The 22,368-nt window shown below is 39.5% G+C and overlaps 1 protein-coding gene across 5 annotated transcripts in view; it reads right to left on the bottom strand.

Annotated features, from left to right (window-relative positions):
• The window catches only part of CDKAL1 (CDK5 regulatory subunit associated protein 1 like 1), a 652,416-nt gene that overhangs the window by 485,962 nt on the left and 144,086 nt on the right, over positions 1-22,368 (bottom strand). For all 5 annotated transcript variants that reach the window (XR_011558700.1, XM_070747379.1, XM_070747382.1 and 2 more), the window contains 2 exons: positions 22,003-22,051; positions 8,390-8,510 (listed from right to left, as the gene is read on the bottom strand). Coding sequence is in view for 4 of the 5 variants with exons in the window: in XM_070747379.1 (XP_070603480.1) it covers positions 8,390-8,510; positions 22,003-22,051 (170 nt within the window). In the remaining variant the exon portion in view is untranslated. The remainder of the gene's footprint in view (positions 1-8,389; positions 8,511-22,002; positions 22,052-22,368) is intronic.

Below are 22,368 nucleotides of genomic sequence, written 5' to 3'. Positions count from 1 at the left end.
TTTAAGCAGTGATGCCCCGGGGGTGCTTTTTGCAAATTCCAAAATTGCACTGAAATGGAAGCTGTCAAATTATTTTTAGTGTCTGGAGGAAAAGCAAGGTTGACTCTATTCCAGGCTTTCGAGAAGAAAAAAAGTTTCCAAAGTTTTATGATTCTCATGGAGTCATATTCTCATGGAGAGATTAAAGGTACCCATTTTGCTGATTTAAGGTCCAACTTCTGCAGTACCGGATAGCTTGAGTGATAGAGTGAGTTGCCTTGATGGAAATGGGATTGCAATTTGCTCTCAATTTGGATAGGTTTTTAAAAAAAAATTATCTATTTTTATTTATTTATTAGATCAGTGCAAGGGGCGAGTACAAGTGCACTAGAGTGCCTTCCGTCCCGTCCTATTGCTCTCCTATATCTCCTATACCTTTCTTCTATTCCTATCTCTCTTCTTCTATTCTTTCATTGATATGTTCTATTACTATACCTTCTTTTCTATTATTTCTTAGATATATTTTACTATGAGTATCTCCTCTATAACCTTCATCATGTATTTTACTATGTGTATATAGATATATACCCACTAAAACCCTCATTGTGTATTGGACAAAAATAAATAAACAAACAAACAAACAAACAAACAAACAAACAAATAAATATTTGTATGCCGCCCCTCTCCTCAGACTTTTTGGTCTGTTTTCCATGTCATAGAGCCAGGGGTGGCACAGGAGGTAGAGTGCTGTACTACAGGCCACTGAAGCTGACTGTAGATCTGTAGGTCAGCGGTTCAAATCTCATCACCAGCTCAAGGTTGACTCAGCCTTCCATCCTTCCAAGGTGGATAAAATGTGGACCCGGATTGTGGGGGCAATATGCTGGCTCTGTTAAAAAGTGCTATTGCTAACATGTTGTAAGTCGCCCTGAGTTTAAGGAGAAGGGCGGCATAAAAATTGAATAAATAAATAAAATAAATAAATAAATAAATAAATATAGACCAGGGATCAGCCACCTTAAACACTCAAAGAGCCATGTGGACCGTTTCCCACAGAAAAGAAAACACCGGGAGCCACAAAACCCTTTCTGTCCTGACTATTTCCTGAGTGGCCACAAAACTAACATATTTAGTTGAATTAAATGTTCTGTAGTCTTCTGAAACTTTTCTTTGATTGGATTTATCCATGGCTGACCTACTAGGGTCGAAAAGTTCAACAAATCACGTGACAACGGGTATCACACATTGGTGGTCGTGATGCATATTTTGAGTGACAGGGAGCCGCAGCATAGGGATGAAAGAGTCACATGCAGCTCCAGAGCCATGGATTGGTGATCCCTGATATAGACAGTGAGAAGGTTTTTAGACATCTGAATAGAAAGATCTGCTTTTTAGTGAAGTTTTATAAAGGAATAGAATAGAATTTTTATTGGCCAAGTGTGATTGGACACACAAGGAATTTGCCTTGGTGCATATGCTCTCAGTGTACATAAAAGAAAAGACACGTTCGGCAAGGTACAACACTTAATGATAGTCCAGGTACAAATAATCAATCCAATCATATCAGGAACCAACCAATATAAATTGTAAGGATACCAGCAGCAAAATTATGGTCATACAGTCATTTGTGGGAGGAGATGGTGATGGGAACAATGAGAACATCAATAGGAATGCAGACTTAGGAAATAGTTTGTGACAGTGTTCAGGGAATCATTTGTTTAGCAGGGTGATGGCGTTCAGGAAAAAACTGTTTTTGTGTCTAGTTGTTCTGGTGTCCAGTGATCTATAGCGTTGTTTTGAGGGTAGGAGTTGAAACAGTTTGTATCCAGGATGTGAAGTATCTGTAAATAATTTCACAGCCCTTTTTTTGACTTGTGCAATATACAGGTCCTCAATGGAAGGCAGGTTGGCAGCAATTGTTTTTTCTGTAGTTCTGATATGTTGGACCGATCTGTTAAGCCAGAAGTCTACACAGTTCAGAAGTATTGTCAGAACCAGTTGCTACCTAATTTAGACAACAGTTACAAATGATTTAACTAGAAACATAGAAACATAGAAGACTGACGGCAGAAAAAGACCTCATGGTCCATCAAGTCTGCCCTTATACTATTTCCTGTATTTTATCTTACAATGGATATATGTTTATCCCAGGCATGTTTAAATTCAGTTACTGTGGATTTATCTACCACGTCTGCTGGAAGTTTGTTCAAAGGATCTACTACTCTTTCAGTAAAATAATATTTTCTCATGTTGCTTTTGATCTTTCCCCCAACTAACTTCAGATTGTGTTCCTTTGTTCTTGTGTTCACTTTCCTATTAAAAACACTTCCCTCCTGAACCTTATTTAACCCTTTAACATATTTAAATGTTTCGATCATGTCCCCTCTTTCCCTTCTGTCCTCCAGACTATACAGATTGAGTTCATTAAGTCTTTCCTGATACGTTTTATGCTTAAGACCTTCCACCATTCTTGTAGCCCGTTCAATTTTGTTAATATCTTTTTGTAGGTGAGGTCTCCAGAACTGAACACAGTACTCCAAATGCGGTCTCACCAGCGCTCTATACAAGGGGATCACAATCTCCCTCTTCCTGCTTGTTATACCTCTAGCTATGCAGCCAAGCATCCTACTTGCTTTTCCTCTTTTATTTACTTCTATTGGGGAGTCCATAATTGGCTATGATTCACCAACCAATACAAGAAGGCTCATAAATCGTGTTAAGCTGCAGCCCAACAAACCATGTTATAGTTTAATATGTTGAGTGAATCTAACCACACAGTTTAACATTCATTTTGCCGAAGTATCCATAAGAAAGTCTGGCACATGAAAAGGCAACAGCCAAAAAAGTATTTTATTAAAAATTATTCTTAACAGTCTTCCCCAGCTTGGTGCCCTCTAGATGCCTTCATCTACAATCTAAAAATGCATTGGGAAGGGACTAGGTTTAGAAAGGAAGATCTTGAACACTGGATGGGAGCAGGAGAAAACCACAGAAATAATCAGCTTTTGTTTAAACTAAGCAGTCAGCATTTGCTTCAGTCCTTGAAAGTTCTGTTTTATACTAACAAAGAGAGTTTTCTACTAGGAAAATAAAGGTCAATTCTAGGGCAGCACTTTACGTCACTAGACAAATTTTATCCATGAGTTTCATCCCAAGTATGAAATTCGTTTGTCATACAAGCAAGATTTAAGAAAACACAGGGCTATAAAGATTATTTACGGGACTATCTTTTCCTTCATACTTCCCAGAGGCCAATTAAAGCCCACAGGGTTGGCCTTCTTTGGGTCCCTTTGGCCGACTGGTGGGGCTGCAGGGGAGGACCTGTGATGGCCCTGGTTCTCTGCAACCAACTACCCCTGGAGATCCACACCGCCTTCACTCTCCTGGCTTCCGGAGAGCTTTAAAAACATGGCTTTGCCAGCAGGGCTGGGACCATTGAGCTATAGTACTCTGCTCCAGCCCAGAATGTGATGGTTGTTTTTGTATTGGGTTTTAATTGTTGTATATTTTTACAACAGGACATGGGCAGCTTATAAATCCAATAAAACCTAAACCTAAGCATAGATTACCAAAAAAACATCATTTTCAATATGAATGAGTATAAAATGAAGTCCATGTTATTGTGGGTGAAATCCAGTGATGGGCTCCTACAGGTATAGTCAGGTACACAGTACCGGTAAGCAAAATTTTGATTTTTTTTTTCTTTTTTTCCCTTCTGGGCTCTGGGTATGTTTTTCCTATCGCAGTAAATGAGGTTGAATGTGTGTAATTTTACAAGAGCTGTGCGTGCATGTGTGTACATACACTTTACATAGTAGATAATCAGATGAGGGCTAGGCAGCGGGGTAGCGAAAATGGCGCTCCACCCCAGAACACCCAGTTTGCACTGAAAGATCTTGAAACAAAATGCATAAGCCACGCCCACAGTGTGGTAGTAAAAATTTTGGTAGCCCATCACTGGTGAAATCCTATACATGTTTATCTAACAGCAGGGGTGGGTTCCCCTGGCTTTGGACCAGATCACCCGAACCGTTAGCCACCCGCTGGTGATGCAACAATGGCATCAGGGATCTGGTTCGGGTGGTGCTGATCAGTGGGTGCCGCCATCTTTTTTCGGAATTTTTTTCGGAATTTCTCTGTATTTGGATGGCTTTTCTTCTTCTTCTGCTTGAAAAAGAGCCTTGTCGCCTACCCTCGGGTTAATACTAACCTTTATTTCTTTGCCCGCAGCACAGCTGATCAGCTCCTCAGCTGTGCTTCGGGCTAAATCTTGACACTAAGCATGCGCGGAAGTGAGATCGTGTGAGGGGTCATGCACAGGCATGCGCATAATGTTGCAATGCAAACCGGTGGCAAAGATAAGTGGAACCCGGAACTCCGGAGAGGGGCGGCATACAAATCCAATCAATCAATCAATCAATCAATCAATAAATAAATAAACCCACCCCTGTCTAAGAGTGAGTTCCACCATAAACAATAGGCATGATGTCTAAATAAATCTGCAAGATAACAGTGTGTAAAATGATTAGCAACTTTTCTTAGATACGGATTAAACTATTAGTTTCTGTTTATATGCCCATGTTAAGAACACAAACACTCTTAAGCAACATTCTTTTTGAGCAAGTTCTAATTAACATGGTTTGCAGCACAAGGCAGCGTATTGTATAGCACTCAGTTTATTCTTCAAACAGGTCCAGGTAAAGAGAGAAGAGAGAAAAGAATGCATAGAGGAGTGGCTATTAATAAGCTCAACCACCCGGTGTAGTTTTCTACTATTGTTTTGCAATCTGGTTTGCAAGAGCAGGATTAAAAAAGAAGTCTAATCGTGTAATTACCACGATCCCATAAATGTCTGTACTTAGAATGGCAAATAATTAAGCTATGTTTTGGACAGCACTGCTGGATCGTTTGGCAATTACAGAAGAATGCTTTGAAGTCTTTGGAAGACAGGACTGCCCATCAAAACTGAAATATCCCTAAGTTATTATCAATACCATCTTGTCATGACTCTTCACACTCCGTGACAACCAGCAATGCAGTAATGAACTTGTAACATGAGCTCAATGCCACAAGTTAAGAGTAAACTCAAGCAGAAATATATTCATAGTCTGCTGCTGGAGATTAGGAAATTGAACTATGGCATTTATTTGTGCAAAGCACCAATGCGAAAAAAAGAAATTAACAGATACTTAATTCTAATCCTGGTAATAAAGCACTTGTTGCATTATCTGCCAATTCTTTTCAGTTACCCGTTGTAATTGAGTAAGTGCAGATCCAGCGAGACCACGTAATTTTCTTTTTAGAAAATGAAACCAGGACCCCACAGAGTTCTCTTTGGGATGAAAGCAAGCTGACAATCTGTACATTCTACTTCATTTCTGGCAGAATAAGAACAGTCAAATCACCAGAGCATGGGGATAATTATTAGATTTTAATCCCACCTTTGGTACTTTTTAAGTAATTCAAGGTGGCAAGCCTACACAGCCATAGTTCCTTCTAAGCTGAGCAGTGAGCAATCGCTCACTTAAAAATCATCATCAACTCAGAGTTTTCCAAACCTGCCCAGAAGCCGAGAGGGAAAGAGTGAGAGGGAAGGAGAGAGAGAGGAAGAGAGGAAGAGAGAGAAACAGATAGAAAAAAGAGAGGAAGGAAAAGAGAAAGAAAAAGAATGGGAGTAAGGGAGAAAGAAAATCAAAATCTAGTTTGAAACTAGCTCAACTATTTAAGTGGCATTTTGATATTGATAGAGTTGCCCTATTATGAGCTCACTGTTATAGACACATAGTAGAGTATTTTATTTTGAAATTCTCTGAGGCAAAACAGGGTGGGTTTTTTATTTATTTGTTTGTTTGTTTGTTTGTTTATTAATTATTTCTGTGCCGCCCAGTCCCAAAGGGACTGCTGCTCAGACACTATACTTTTCCGCCCACCCCAAAAAAAAATTAGAGGGAACACTGTACACAGCATAATATTCCTTCCTCCTGTTTTCCTGACAGCAACTCTATGAGTTGGGTTGGGCTGAGAGGGAGTGACTGGCCCAGAGTTACCCATCTGGGAAGAATTAATCTAGAATATTCCACTCAGTTACAAGTCAAGGTTGCCCAAGATATCTTGTACAATGGTCCCTTGACTTTTGCGGGTTTGACTTTCGCGAAAGCCTATACCACGGGTTTTCAAAAAATATTAATTTAAAAAATAACTGGCTGTTTTTTTTAACGCCACAGGTTTTCCCATGGCCGCCCAATGTACAGTACTGTGCGTTTTAACTCTCCTCCTCCCCACCCACCCCAGCCGTCCTGCTTCTTTAAATAAAAGCTCCGCTTCCGCCCCAGCCTCCCGATCCCTCCCCTTTAATTCTCGGAGCTTTGGTATGCTCCACTTGAAGCCGTACTGCTGCCCGCCGCCGCCTCTTCTTCCCCCACCCACCTAAGCCATCTCCCTTAGTGGTAGTATCCGATCTCCCAGCTGACCAGCCTGGAATCCCGGCTTCGAGTCCTGGCCTGGATCCCTCTTGCCTTGAGCTTTTCCTTCCCCTGCCCTGACCACCGGCAGCGAGTGCAGCAAAGCTCCCAGCTTGCCGCCTCAATTGCCCCTGTGGGTTCTGGGACTAAGAAAAACCAGGAATGGAGGAGGGAGGGGGAGGAAGGAAGGAAGTAAGGAAGGGTCTCTTCTTTGCGGAAATTTGATTTTTAAAGGTGGTCTTGGAACGTATCCCCCGCGAAAGTCAAGGGACCATGGTATGGGTGTTCTAAATTCACAGATGGTGATTCCAAAGGAAGAATGATTTTCTTTGCTTCACTATCTGCTAAGCTAAAGCTGAAATCAGATCAATTGTAACATTTAATTTAATTTAATTTATTCGACTTATATGTCGCCCAATTCCCTTAGGATGAGCTCCAGTAGGAGTCCAAAAGCTCGGAAGACAAAACGTCTAGTCCCAATGATCGACTCAAATTGAATCCTGTAACATTATCCCGGGACACCTATATTTGCCTTCATTCGTAATGATAAATACTGTTACTACTGGCTTAGATTGGATGGGGTTGTCAGGGAGGGTAAACCGTTGGAGCAAAGCAGCAGGAAGAATGCAGAAAGGAGAACCAAGTTTCAAGTTTCAAGAACCAAATCGACAATTGACCACAAAATAATTGGTTCTGCTGAAACTAGTGAATATTTATCTTGTTGCCTATTCTGGAGGTTGGGAGACTGTAAATTCCAAAGCTGTCCATAAAATTTGTGTCCTGCTGATGTTGAGTTTCAGCATATCTCCGGGATCGCCTTCTGCCGCACGAATCCCAGCGACCGGTTAGGTCCTACAGAGTTGGCCTTCTCTGGGTCCCGTTGACTAAACAATGTCATTTGGCGGGACCCAGGAGAAGAGCCTTCTCTGTGGCGGCCCCGACCCTCTGGAACCAGCTCCCCCCAGATATCAGAGTTGCCCCCACCCTCCTTGCCTTTCGCAAGCTCCTTAAAAACCACCTCTGTCGTCAGGCATGGGGGAATTGAAATTTTTCCCCTTCCCCCTAGGCTTATAGAAGTTATACATGGTATGCTTGTTTGTATGATTGGTCTCTTAAATTGGGGGGCGGGGTGTTTAGATTATTTTTTAATATTAGATTTGTTACATTGTCTTCTTTATTGTTGTTAGCCGCCCCGAGTCTTCAGAGAGGGGCGGCATACAAATCTAATAAATAAAATAAATAAATAATAAAATAAATAAATATCTTTAAAACTGAGGCAAATCCACTGGAATACAGGCAACTCCGAAGATTATGAATGAAACTTATTTCTTCCCGGCTCAAAAAACATTCCACGTAGATCCCAATATGTTATGTTTTGTTTCGGTTTCCTAATGCGCCCATCTGCTCTAAATGCTTGAGGCATATGCAGAACAAAACATGGCTTAAAACATTTGGTGTTCTCCTAAAGTTGCTATACCTTGACTCACAGTATTTCATTTCCAAGGTGATCTGATCATTCTCCACGGTGTAGAAATTTGGTAGGTCACCTTTCCTAGACTACTTGTGATTACCGAAGCCAAAACATATCTTACAATAGTTCCTCTTATCTCGGAATGGTAATGGGATCTGGATTTTTAAAGCCAGGAAAGAAATATTTCTTTGCACACTAAAAACACTGAGTGCAGCAGTGCACATATTTTCAAGGAAACAAACCCAAAAGAACAAAATATATATATATACACAAATATCTTCAATGTTCAAGACTCTAAAATCTAAACAAGTAATCAGCACTTTAAAGTATTACAATGCTGCCACTGGCATTTTCAACGTTTTATTGTAAACTGTGCCTGATGATATCATTTGGGCAGCACTGCATTAAGAACGAACAAAAATCAAATTGAATTTCTAGACAGTATTGAATATTTTATGTCAGTTTGAATGATGCTTACCCTGTATTGATGGAAATGATTTCTATCAGGGGGTTCTTTCTAATCTTTGGCAAATCCAGTCGCGCTCCTCCAAGCCGTTTCCCATTATCCTTTTTCTGTCCCAGCAATCTCACAGAATGACCTTTAAATAAAGGAAAATGCTTTTATTATACATACAATCCATTGGTTTTAGCCAGCCTACTGAATTTGTTAATTAAAACACATTTTTAAAAAACTTACAACCATGCCTAGGTAAAACGTCGATAAATGAAAGTCACTAAATGACAATTGACTGTGCATTTAGACCTATATACTGCTTCATGGTGCTTTTACAGCCCTGTTTAACCGGTTTATAGAATCAGCATATTGCCCCCAATAATCTGGGTCCTCATTTTACCCACCTTGGAAGGATGGAAGGGTGAGTCAGCCTTGAGCCGATGGTGAGATTTGAACTGCTGAACTACAGTTAGTAGTTAGCTGAAGTAGCTTAAAGTGCTGCCCTCTAGCCAATCTGCCACCTCGACTCTGTTAAGGGATTTCTTAACAATGTTTAAATTAACAATGCAGTGATACCTTGTCTTACAAACTTAATTGGTTCCGGGAGGAGGTTCGTAAGGTGAAAAGTTCGTAAGACGAAACATTGTTTCCCATAGGAATCAATGTAAAAGCAAATAATGCGTGCAAACTCATTAGGAAAATCCAAACTTTAAGGCTTAAAAAAAAGTGGCAGGAGGACAAAGTGAAGGCTAACGGAGACGGACAGCAAGGAGAAGCAAGGAATGGAGGTCCTAATGAAGGCTAACGCCGCCCCAAATCTCTCCCAAAATCGCCCCTTCAAAACCTTCCTACATTGCCCCAAATTGCTCCAAAAATCGCCACTCCAAAAGTTTCCTATCTTGCCCCAAATTGCTTCTAAAATCACCCCTCCAGCCGCTTCCTGTGCCATCCAAATCGAGGTCCTAACGAAGGCAAATGGAGTGAAGAAAGGCAGCAAGGAGAAACGAGGCATTTTGAAAGGAGAGGTGAGTTTGGAAGACTTTGGAAGTGATTTGGTGTGGCTTAGGAAGCTTTTTGACTGGCGATTTTTGGAGGAATTTGGGGCAAGATAGGAAGCTTTTGGGGGAGCAATTTTGGGAGCAATTTGGAGCGGTGTAGGAAGCTTTTGGAGGGGTGATTTTAGCAGCGAGATGGGGTGAAGGAAGTGGCAGGCTAGGGGGGATTTTGGCAGCAGGATGGGGCAGCTGCGGGGAGCAGAGGAAGCGGAGAGCTAGAGGGGAAAGTGGCAAGGAAATGGGGCAGCTCTGGCATTCCTTGCCTCAGGTGCAAGCAAAAGGGGGCAGGGAATTCCAGCTGGGAATTCCCATGCAAGAAAATGGGTAATCCCGGTGGTGACAGTCACAAGGCAGGGGAATCCCTTCGGCAGTCAGAGAGCGCATGCGCAATACAAGAGCGCAAGCACAGTAAGAGAGCCCTCAGGTTCATGAGACGGAAAGGGTTTTTAAGATGAGGCAAAGAAATCTTAAACCCCGGGTTCATATCTCGAAAAGTTTGTATGATGAAGGGTTCGTAAGTCGAGGTATCACTGCATCTTTAACTTTGTCTTGATCATTTCTGTCCATTATTGGAAATCAGAATAAAGGTAGGCACATGAATAAAGATCATATTTCAATATTATGTAAAACAAACAACTTTTCTAAGGTTATAGAAATAGGTTAAAACTTCAATTTAAACCACAAGTATTTTGTAGCCAGGCTAAGGTGCCCAGTGAACTCATTAATCAAGTAATGTATCCAGTAAAGTCCTAAAGCATGATTGATATTATAAATGATGACTATAGCAATGTGAATTAAGTAATAACTCAAATATTGTTTTTCAAGCCGAGCTCTCTGTTTTTGGTTACATGGACTAATAGGCCATCCATGCATGGGTGCTTATTTTAAAGTTTAAAATCTTGAATTAGAAGTAACAGTCTGGCTGTAATTAAAATCAAAAGGCTGCTTGATTAGACTTCGTGAAACAGTTTAAAACAAGGTAATCAAATGTAAAAAAATGTAAACATTTTGTTTTCCTTTTACCTACAATTATGTTAATAAAGCTTTAAAAAATTACAGCAAGTATTAATGCCAGTAGCATTTGGATAAGTTTTGGAATGAGCTAAAATCTTACTTAGTAGCTGGGTTCGTATATGACATCACCCAACCATTTTTAGTTTGGGTTCAGACAATATAGCTTAGCACAATAGATGAACCCAAGTTAGTTGGTAAATCCACAGTAACTGAATTTAAACATGCCTGGGATAAACATATATCCATCCTAAGATAAAATACAGAAAATAGTATAAGGGCAGACTAAATGGATCATGAGGTCTTTTTCTGCCGTCAGTCTTCTATGTTTCTATGGGGACAGCAAACAATAAATGGAAGACTCACTTTTTGCTTGCATCACAAAGAGGAGGGAAAAAAGCCTGACACTGTTGGAAATGGTCATAGAAACCCAGCCATTGCCATAACAGAGAAACCAGTTTTCAGATTAAAATATATAATGCATTTTTGGCAATAAAAAATATTGTAGCAATATTAGAAGCATCAGTATCACTGATGGGCTCCTAAGGGTATAGTCAGGTATGCAGAACCGGTAAAAAAAAATTGATTCCCTCCCCCTTTTTTTTTTCCTTCTGGGCTCTGGGTTTTTCCTATCGCAGTAAATGAAGTTGAATGTGTATAATTCTAGAAGAGCTGTGCATGTGTGTGTGTACAGACACATACAGTTTATGTAGTAGATAATGTATATTTTTGTGTGCCTGTGTGTAATATGTATGTACACATATGGTGTATATACATAGAATTAAATAGTACATTTTTGGATATTCAGTAATAGTAAATAGATAGGCAAGGAGAGGCCAGACACTCCAACCCTAACCCAAACCCTTGACATGAGTGACCTCAAGTTGGCCACCTTTAAGCCAGTCACATGACCTTTAAGCCACCACCCGGTCACATAATCGTCAAGCCATTCCCACCTGATCACATGGCCAGCAAGCCACACCCATAAAATAAGACACGCCCATAGTGTGGTAGTAAAAATTTTTGCAGCCCTTCACTGAAAAGTATCAAATAAATGTGGGCTGCAGTTTATGTTCTTATAGCATCCAAATGCATTGTGTAGTGTTGCTTATAATACAGCTGCATGAAGGCCTTTTCAAGCTATTAGTACACAACTTGGTCTATAAAATAATCACATTTGCCTTACAAGGGCAAATAAACTGGAATGACTGTAGCTCAGTAGCAGAAGCAATGCCTTTCAGATTCTTCAAGTAGGACTGGCAAAGCCCCGGTCTGAGGGTCTAGAAATATGATGTTGGTCAGCACTGCTGAATTGAATGAATCAATGGTCCAACTCTGGCTGTATGCTCAAATACAATATCCATGGATATCCCCTTGTTTCCCTCAAGGCTTTCAACTCACCTGATTTTTTCTTTTATAATTGGCTGCAAGATCAAAACAACACTTATGCCATATGCAGAATGCAGCTGCGAGAGCAATCATGGGCTTCCCCAAATATGCCCATGTTACACCAACACTCCGCAGTCTGCATTGGTTGCCAATCAGTTTCCGGTCACAATTCAAAGTGTTGGTTATGACCTATAAAGCCCTTCATGGCATCGGACCAGAATATCTCCGGGACCACCTTCTGCCACACGAATCTCAGCGACCAGTTAGGTCCCACAGAGTGGGCCTTCTCCGAGTCCCGTCAACTAAACAATTTCGTTTGGCAGGACTCAGGGGAAGAGCCTTCTCTGTGGCGGCCCTGGCCCTCTGGAACCAGCTCCCCCCAGAGATTAGAATTGCTCCCACCCTCGTCGCCTTTTGTAAGCTCCTTAAAACCCACCTCTGCCATCAGGCATGGGGGAACTGAGATATTTCTTCCCCCCTAGGCCTTTACAATTTATGCATGGTATGTTTGCGTGTATGTTTGGTTTTATAATAAGGTTTTTTTTAGTTGTTTTAGTATTGGATTGTTACATGCTGTTTTTATCATTGTTGTTAGCCGCCCCGAGTCTATGGAGAGGGGCGGCATACAAATCCAATAAGTAAGTAAGTAAGTAAGTAAGTAAGTAAGTAAGTAAGTAAGTAAGTAAGTAAGTAAGTAAGTAAGTAAGTAAGTAAGTAAGTAAATATTCTCAGAATTCCAGAAAATTCCCCCCAAATTGGGAAACAACTGGCTTCTCTTAATCCCTTAAACAAGCTTACATTTGTGAACTGAACATGAGGAATCTAATATTTAACACAGAGATGGGTTCCTCCCAGTTCGCTCTGCTTCTATAGAACCGTTAGTAACTTGGTGGCCTAGGTTGCTGGAAAAGGCAGTGACCCAGGCCTGCCACGCCCCCAAGAAATTTCTCTTGGTGACACCTATGGTGACGCCATCTTGTTTTTGCTTCTGTGCATGCGCAGAAGCTTTTTTTAATAGTACTGTGCATACGCAGATGGTCATTTCCTGGAAGCAGTGTTTACTCATGCCTCCAAAATGTACAATTCCATCGTGGTGCAAAATTGGTGGGGAAGGTAAATAGAACCCACCCCTGATTTAACACTACCATGAGACAAATTTACTGAATTTTTCACTGCTCAAGCAAGTAGAACAATTAGCACAATTAGCCTTTTCAGAATAAAGCTAAAATTTACAGTTTAAGAACCCAGCTTTATTTATTTTTTTTTAAGTTAAAGAATTATACAACAGTAGAATAAGAGATATTAAACAGTACTGTATTTAGGGGGGGAAATTAAACAGTAAAGATTTGTTATTTTCATATCATGAGACAGTACATCAAGAAGTCCATTATAGAGTATTGGAATATACAGACTGCATCTGTAAGTATTCACTTATTATTCTTTCTTGCTATATCACATTAATGATGGTTTTATAATTAGCAAATTAAATAACCAGCTATTTTCTAATGCTATTACAAAACATTCTTAGATTTAAAAATATGCACCATGCTTGTTAATTAAAATAAATGTAAAGTCTTTGCGCTATTGGAAATATCTGAGTTATCACAAAGCTAAAAGTGCACAATGAAAATTAAGGTTCAAAGAATCCTATAAAACTAAAAAACTGAAAAAAGTTTCCTATCACACACAAGCAAAAAAAAAATCAACAACCAGAAACCCATACATTTAAATAAATTCAAATAGATTATGTACCACGAAGGATTGGGTCCAGATCACTTTGGAAATAGGCAAATGTTAATAACTGAATGGATAAAGCACTGAAGCAATCTCTTTACAACTATTAATTAACCCAACAAAGCTGGATTAATAATAGTATTAATTAAAATTCATAAATATGTAATTCTCATTTTATTAATTTTCTGATGATAGAAAATATTTTATGGTAAATATATGATTTCGCACTATAAGCAAAACATTGCATGCTTGTTTTCAATGACATCTGTTAAACCAATGCAGTCATTCCACATTTTAACAAAATTTAACCCTGCTGATCTGTTCAAAAACACTAAACACTTGTACTGTTCCCGGGTCTATTTGACCCGGACTGCAAATTGTTTATTTTAGGTACAATCATTTGGTCTTTTTGAAAGCTTTTTTCACTTAGAAACTAGTTTGAACATTTCTGCACACAATGAGATGAAAATTGAAATGAAAAAATTAATGCTTATTGGTTTATTTTGCTCATAAAAGCCCCCCCCCTTTTTTGTGAAATTGTTTTCAATTTATAGATAGTTTTGCCTGCAAACAATGTACAATTTTACTAAATTTGGTGTGGGATTACTAGCTTGAATATTTCTGAACATAATGATATGAAAATTGAACTGAAAAAATTGATGCTTATTTGTTTATTTTGCTCATAAAAGGGCTGCCCCCCCCTGGTTTTTTCAAGTACTTTTTTTATGCTCCTAACTTTGGCATTGAAATACTAAAATGAACATTCCTGATCACAACTAAATAAAATTTGAAGTGGAAAAATTGATGCTTATTTGCTTATTTTTCTCTGAAAAGCCCCCCACCAGCCTGTGTACATGTTTTTCACTTAGATATAAATTATGCTTCTGAATTCAAAATTACATACTTATTTTTAATAAAATGGATTTCTTTCATAAAATTAGGTGTCTAGGTGTTATGTACTTACTTTACAAAAGGATATTCCAAATATTTTTAGCCAAATCTATATAAAAAGTGAAGCTAATTGCACAAGGCCAGGCCGGGGGGGGAGGGGCTTTTCTGATCAAAATAAACAAATAAGCATCTTTTTTTTTCAGTTCAATTTTCATATCATGATGTTCAGAAATGTTCAAAGTAGTAATTCAATGCAAAAAGTTTTCAAACAAATTGCAACTGGCAGGCGGGGGGCAGGCTTTATTTCTGATTTTAAAAAAACCAATAAGCATCATTTTTTTCAGTTCATTTATATTTTTCTTATGATCAGGAATGTTCAAACTAGTAACCCAACACCAAATATAGTAAAACTGTACGCATTTTTCAGGCTAAACTATCTATAAATTGGAAAAAAAAATCACAAAAAAGGGGTGGGTGGGCTTTTATGAGCAAAATAAACCAATAAGCATTTTTTTTTCATTTCAATTTTCATTTCATTGTGTGCAGAAATGTTCAAACTAATTTCCCAATGAAAAAAGCTTTCAAAAAGACCAAATGTGTACCTAAAATAAACAATTTGCGGTCTGGGTCATATCACAGTACAAGTGTGAGGTTTTTTGCCAAACAAAAATTACCCCCCCCCCAAAAAAAATTCTCATAGAGAGGACCCCTAAAATGATGCAAAGTCATGAAATTTCAAGTTTCAGATATGCAGGGAAATTTTTTTACAGGGTCTCAAAGTTCGTAATGGGTCTCACAGACCTGAACAGAACAGGATTAAAGAAATGAAATGGAGTTTAACAAGCTTTTTATAATATTAGTTGATTTTTCTTTTTACAAATACTGAGGCTAATATTTGAAAACGGTTCCTTTTGTAATGTTTCTATGTTGTACAATTATTAAGGGCAAGCCAATTATTTACTTACTTACTTACTTAACTTATTTATATTAAATTCATATGCTGCCCATCTCACCAATAAAGGGCAGCTTGCACATGTAAAATGATAAATATAAATATAATGAAAATTATATTTTAAACAACTCTGGCTTAATCTTAACTACAAATACACATTTACTCTACTTTTCCAAATGAAAATTATCAGTTTAGTGTTAAGCTCTAATAAAACATTTTCAAGACTTTTAACACTTCTTTTTTTAGAGTTTATTCTATTAGTTTAACTCTCATCAGGCAGCTTAATTTCCTGTGATTCATGTACCTTTGTTTAGATTGGAAATGGGAAAGGTACTTCAGATCCAGCATGGGTATTTGGTGTACCTGTCAACAGATCCTCAAACAAGCTGTGTCTTTTCCTGAATTCCCTTCTTATAATGACTTGCAACATTGATGAGTAATTAGCACTGTTAATTAGCATTGTGCTACTCTCCATCCATGCTGTTACAAAAAAGTAATAGCACACACATAATTAAAGCACAGAAAGTAAGGATGTTGAATTTGTAATATTTTCTTTCATGCAGATTTTATTATCAGATCTGAAGAAATATCAACAGCGATAGTAAAATATTTTCTCCTCCGGTTGCAAATGGCATTGGGAAACTGCAGTCAGTCATCATTTCCAGTGCAAAAAAAAATATCTGTATGTTTCTCACAAATTGATGACTTTTTCCCACCCCAAAAAGGGCAATGAACTTACGGGGAGGGAAAATGTCACATTTAATACGGTTCAAGGAGAATTCAGGAGTGCTCTTTTGTGCTTAGGCTGGTGTCTAGACCGACAGACATGTTGTCAATAAACATTCTCTACTTTAGCCTACACAATGTACACACAGATCATCTTGTGAGCTTTTAGTGGCCCACCAATAACAACAGATTGATAGGTATGGTAGCTAAACAGTTGGCAAATATTGGTTAATATTTAAACTAGGAACAGATCGACCATATTAACCAGACAGGTTAATGTGATTTAGAAGGGTGAGACGAAGTCTGAAAAAGTTCAAAACTGAAGTAATTTCCTTTTACTTGTTTACAGTAATCCTGTCCAGTGACCCATTTCATAAAATCTTCTGTGAAACTCAGGACCAGTGTAGTTTTATTCAACCGGAAAGTCTAGCCTTCTCTTAATCCAATATGGGTAGATTTGACAAAATGCAGCTGTTTTTGACGTTTTCAGGAAGCTTTATGTCAAGAAAAGTGTTCAAGTTGGCTAATATTCACAGCATTAAAATAGCAAGAGCATAGGCACATTTTTTACGAATATTGTAAAAATCAATTCAAGATAGTATTCTATTGTCCACTCTGATTCATAAATCCAAGAGATGGGCATAGAAGATGTGCGTTCTAAATTCCATGCGATGCAAGCTGTAAAAACTTGATTTCTTTCCTACGAGAAGGAATGAACATTAGAACAAGAATGCTAAACTCCTCCTTTGCCTATCAAGCAAATTTTGAATTGGACCGAGAAAGGTTTCTGTAGACAAGCAACAGTTGCCTTGAGGAATACATGTCTGGTGCATTTCTACATGTTCTCCCCTACTCCCAATTCAGCCTGCTACAATAATTGGTCTGCCAGATGTTAAGCACGTCTACAATCCACTCACAAGTCATAATTCTAAATGATAAAGTTTAACATATGTAACTTTAAAAAAAAATCAGATCAAGTCTACCATTATTATCTATGTATTTCAAAAAGTAGTATGGAAACTGAGAGGCTTTGAGTTATGCCATACCTGCTAGGAAATCCAATTACTGACATGCCTAAGAGTAATGGGAAGAGTGAAAGATGCCAAGAATATTTGGAGGCTACTATCTAGTCTCCTAACACTGTGGGGTACAAAATCATTGTTGCTTTACCACCACCACCACCACCCCAACCACCAGCAGTACACACAGCACGGCCAATAGTAAGAGACACTGAGAGATACACTTTGGTAAGCTCCAAAAAAGCAACATTTTCAATACCACTGTTTCATGGTAGATAAGCTCTCATAGAAGTAGCTCCTTCATCGGGAGCACAGAAAAGGCAGAAATTTGACTTTAGATAATAGAAGCAGCTTACACACTGTCATTACTACATACTGCGCCAAATGGGATTGTCAATATATGAACTAATCAGCAATGTATGTTTGGAGGAATTAGTATAATTAGTATAATAACAATTGCTGCCAACCTGCCGTCCATTGTGGACCTGTATACTGCAGGAGTCAAAAAGAGGGCGGTGAAAATATTTACTGACCCCTCGCATCCTGGACACAAACTGTTTCAACTCCTACCCTCAAAATGTCACTACAGAGCCCTGCACACCGAGACAACTAGACATAAGAACAGCTTTTTCCCGAATGCCATCACTCTACTAAACAAATAATTCCCTCAACACTGTCAGACTTTTTACTAAATCTGTACTTCTATTTCTACTAGTTTTTTCTCATTCCTATCATCTTTTTCCTCCCACTTAGGACTGTATGACTGTAACTTGTTGCTTGTATCCTAAGATTTTTATTAATATTGATTGTTTCTTCATTGCTTATTTGACCCCTATGACAATCATTAAGTGTTATACCAGATGATTTTTGACAAATGTATCTTTTTCTTTTATGTGCGCTGAGAGCATATGCACCAAAGACAAATTCCTTGTGTGTCCAATCAGACTTGGCCAATAAAATTCCATTCCATTCCATTCCACTCTACTCTAATGTTACTTTAAGAGCTAGGGCTGCAATTAGGAGAGAGACGGCATACAAGTCTAATGAATTATTATTATTATTATTATTATTATTATTATTATTATTATTATTATTATTATTATAAAAGGGAGATAGGTGTGTTGCTTTATGTTGGGTTGTATTGTATCGAAGGTTGTTGATGGCTATTGTGGCTAGTTTTGCTAATGCTAATATATTGCTGTGTGCTAAATATTGGTCTATGTATTATGGTATTGTATGGAACTATGTGAGAATATTATTGGTTAGCTGCTGTATGTATAGGAATGTATATTCTGATATCTGGTTTGTATATGATTGCTTGACTTGGATATGTATGCAGTTACTTGAAACTGATTAATCTATTGTATACATTGTAAATAATATTGGAAGGCACCTTGGAGCTTTCTAGTCTAACCCCTTGCTCAAGCGGGAAATTCTTGTACCGTTTCAGACAAATGGTTCTCCAATACAAGATTTCGCTGCTTTTACACCATCCTTTCATTGTCTTACGTTCTGCTAACTTGTCTACAATTAAGAAATTTAAAACCCTGCATCTCTGATTTACATTCTTGTAAAGCCAGTAGAAGATACTTTTTCTGGAAGGAAGGCTTAAAGGACTCTGTATAGATGTTGCAAATACCTATACTCACCCAAATATACAGCCTTTTTGTGTGCATTCTGCACAAAGTCATTTTCACTAGACCCCTCTCCTATTTCATAAAGCCTTAAAGTCACTTATAAAGTCTCTCATAAGTACTTTCACATTTTTCTCCCTTTCTATATGTTTATCTTATATGGACTATATGTATACTGCCAAAACCCTAATTTAATATTTTTATCTAACATCTTCTGACCATCATCCCAAAGGTAAATTGTTACATTACAGTTTAATGATCTTGGCAAAGGTTGCATAGATTTTATTGGAAGTTAAGGTTTTATAACAATTGGACGCAAATGACAAACAGGATGCAACATCCAGAACTGAGGTCAGCTGCCACTAAGAAGCGGGTTTCAGTGAGCGTATTAATAAAACAGATCGCTTGATGTTTACGTTGGACATATGAGCTATATGAATTTGTATTCTTTATAAGAATATAAAGGCACTCTATCAGGAGTGAAATGTTCCCAGTTCGCTCGTGCCTATCGGTCATCGGAAAGTCAGTTGTGAAGGGAGTATGAGACTCCACCCGCCTGCCCAGATGCCGCCATGTGGGTTTTTGTACCCTCTGCGCATGTGCAAAGTGTTCTGTGTATGCGCACAGGGTAAAAGAACCCAAATGGCAGCATCCCTTTGCAACTGGCTCGCCAAAGACTGATAAGCACGAGCGAGCCTGGAACATTTCACCCATGCTTTCTAGACTTTATTATTTTATTATTATTATTATTATTTATTGGATTTGTATGCCGCCCCTCTCCGCAGACTCGGGGCGGCTAACAACAATGATAAAAAACAACATGTAACAATCCAATTTAATAAAACAACTAAAAACCCTTATTATAAAAACCAAACATACACACAAACATACCATACATAACTTGTAATGGCCTAGGGGAAGGAATATCCTAACTCCCCCATGCCTGGCGACAAAGGTGGGTCTTGAGTACCGTATTTTTCGCTCTATAAGACGCACCTGCTGATAAGACACACCTAGATTTTAGAGGAGGAAAATAGAAAAAAAATATTTTGAGCCAAAAAGGGGAGAGGAAGAGAGGAAGGAGTGAAAGAAGGGAGTGAGGGAGGAAAGAAGGGAGGAAGGAAAAGGAAAGCAAGAAATGGAGGGAGGAAAGGAAGGAAGGAAGGAAGGAAGGAAAGAAAGAAAGAAAGAAAGAAAGAAAGAAAGAAAGGGGGAAGGGACAGGAACAGAGGAAGGAAGCAAGGAAACTTATGAAAGGGGAGAGTAAGAGAGGAAGGACTGAAGGGAGGGAGGGAGGGAAGAAGGTAGGAAGGAGAAAGAAAAGAAGAAATAGAGGAATGGAAGGTAAAAGAGAGAAAGAAAAAGAGCAAGAAAGAAAGAAAGAAAGAGAGAAAGAAAGAAAATGAAAGAGAAATAAAAATAGAGAGGGGGAATGAAAGAAATGGAAGGAGGGAAGGAAGGAGAGAGCAAGAGAAAGAAAGAAAGCAAGAGAAAGAAAAAAGAATGAAAGAGCAAGAGAGAAAAAGAAAGAAAGAGAGAGAGAAAGAAAGAAAGAAAGAAAGAAAGGCAACTTCAAAGAAAGGCTCACTAAGCATCTCTCACTCTCTCTCTCTTTCTATCCCTCTTTCTTTTTCTCTTCCTTTCTCTCTCTCCTCTTCCTTTATTTCCTCTCCCTCCCTCCCTCTCTCTTTCTCTCCCCCCTCTCTCCCCCTTTCCCTCTCTCTTTCTCTCTCTCCCTCTCTTGCTATCTCTCCCCCCTCTCCCTCTCTCTTTCTCTCCCCCCTCTCCCTCTCTCTTTCTCCCTCCCCCTCTCTTTCTCTCTCTCCCCCTCTCTCTTTCTCTCTCTCTCCCCCTCTTTCTCTCTCTTCTTCTCACTTTCTCTCTCTTGTTTTCTTTCTGTCTCTTTCTGTCCCGGGCTCTCAGCAAGGGGGTTGCAGGAGAGGCGGGGCCGGCGAAGGTGATATTCAATGTCGGGGGCGCTCGGGCGGTTGCGCGCGCTCCCTATCTCCCTGCTAGCCCACTCGGAATATTCAAAATAAGAAAAACCTTCGCCGGCAAAGGCTTTTCTTATTTTGAATATTCCGAGTGGGCTAGCAGGGACATAGGGAGCGCGCGCAACCGCCCGTGCGCCCCCGACTTTGAAGACCTCCGCTGAGAAAAACCTTTGCCGGCATTTCCTTGGCGTCAAGGAGGCACAGCGGTGGGCGGAGAGAGGGAGGGGGGGCAGCGGCATCCCTCCTGGCCTTGGCGGGCCGCCCGACCCTCCCCACCTCCTGCAAATGCGGCGGGCGGCGGGGGGAGAGCGAGGAGCCGGTTCTGGCGGGTGCGGGGCTTGGCTGGCTGGCGGGGGGAGCGCCGCTGGTGGTGCGGAGGGAGACCCTCCTCCGGGAGGGAGGGGGCCAGGCAGCAGCTAGCCAGCCAGCCGGCGGGATGGCGCTTCCCAGTTCGCAGCCTTCCCCCCCCCCCCCTCCCTGCCTGCATCTTCGCTCCATAAGACGGGGCTGATTTTTCTTCCTACTTTGGGAGGAAAAAAACTGCGTCTTATGGAGCAAAAAATACGGTAATTTGCGAAAGACAAGGAGGGTGGGAGCCATTCTAATCTCTGGGGGGAGTTGATTCCAGAGGGCCGGGGCCGCCACAGAGAAGGCTCTTCCCCTGGGGCCCACCAAATGACATTGTTTGGTCGACGGGACCCGGAGAAGGCCAACTCTGTGGGACCTTATCGGCCGCTGGGATTCGTGCGGTAGAAGGCAGTTCGGGATGTATTCTGGCCCAATGCCATATAGGGCTTTAAAGGTCATTATCTTTTCATTCCACATTTTTCAATATTCTAAAACCCCACAGTATCTTTGAGACAACACTTGACATCTGATACGATTACATACTGCAATAAATGAACCTTGATTTGCCTGAAATACATTGTGATCTGTATAATACAAAAAGGAACACTGAAATTCAAATTTTTAAAAAGTATTAAATATTAAAAAAGCAATTACTGAACAAGCCAGCTACGGTGATCTATATTAATTTGGGTCAGCTTTCTGTATATTTTTGGTGATGTATATGCCACTTGCTAAATATTTACATTTCAGTCAGTATTTGGAATGTGTATGGGGCATATTTCCACAGGAGATTCCTTGGGGATACACTGTATGTGATCAAAGCAACATCAGGCATGAGCGCTGGGAAGAATGAATGCATGCATTATTTCAGCTGAATAACTTACCCTTAATAGTTTCCTCAACAACTTCCACCACACGATCTATCTGTTGAACCTGAAATGCAATAGATTAATAAATCAAGCTGTGAATATTCAGATGACCTGTAAAAGACCCTTTTTCAAATACATTCTTGAATGTTTTTAATCCACATAAAAAAGGAGCCTTTGCACTTTTTGCAATATGCTTTCTACTTACAGGTTCCTGCGTGCAAGATAGATTGAAAAGGGAATCAAATAAAAGTCAGTACCTAGGTTTTACTGCACTCACATTGTGCTTTTAAAATATAAAAGCCATCTTACGACAAAGTTTAGCACCAATTTCATGCCAGCAAAAAGAATTACTCAATGCAGTAAGAGCCAATTATAAAGGAA

Source organism: Erythrolamprus reginae, chromosome 3 (genome assembly GCF_031021105.1).
Source record: "Erythrolamprus reginae isolate rEryReg1 chromosome 3, rEryReg1.hap1, whole genome shotgun sequence".
In the NCBI taxonomy this organism is placed as follows: domain Eukaryota; kingdom Metazoa; phylum Chordata; class Lepidosauria; order Squamata; family Dipsadidae; genus Erythrolamprus; species Erythrolamprus reginae.
The sequence above is the reverse complement of the archived record's forward strand: the minus strand, read 5'-3'. Positions and strand labels throughout refer to the sequence as shown.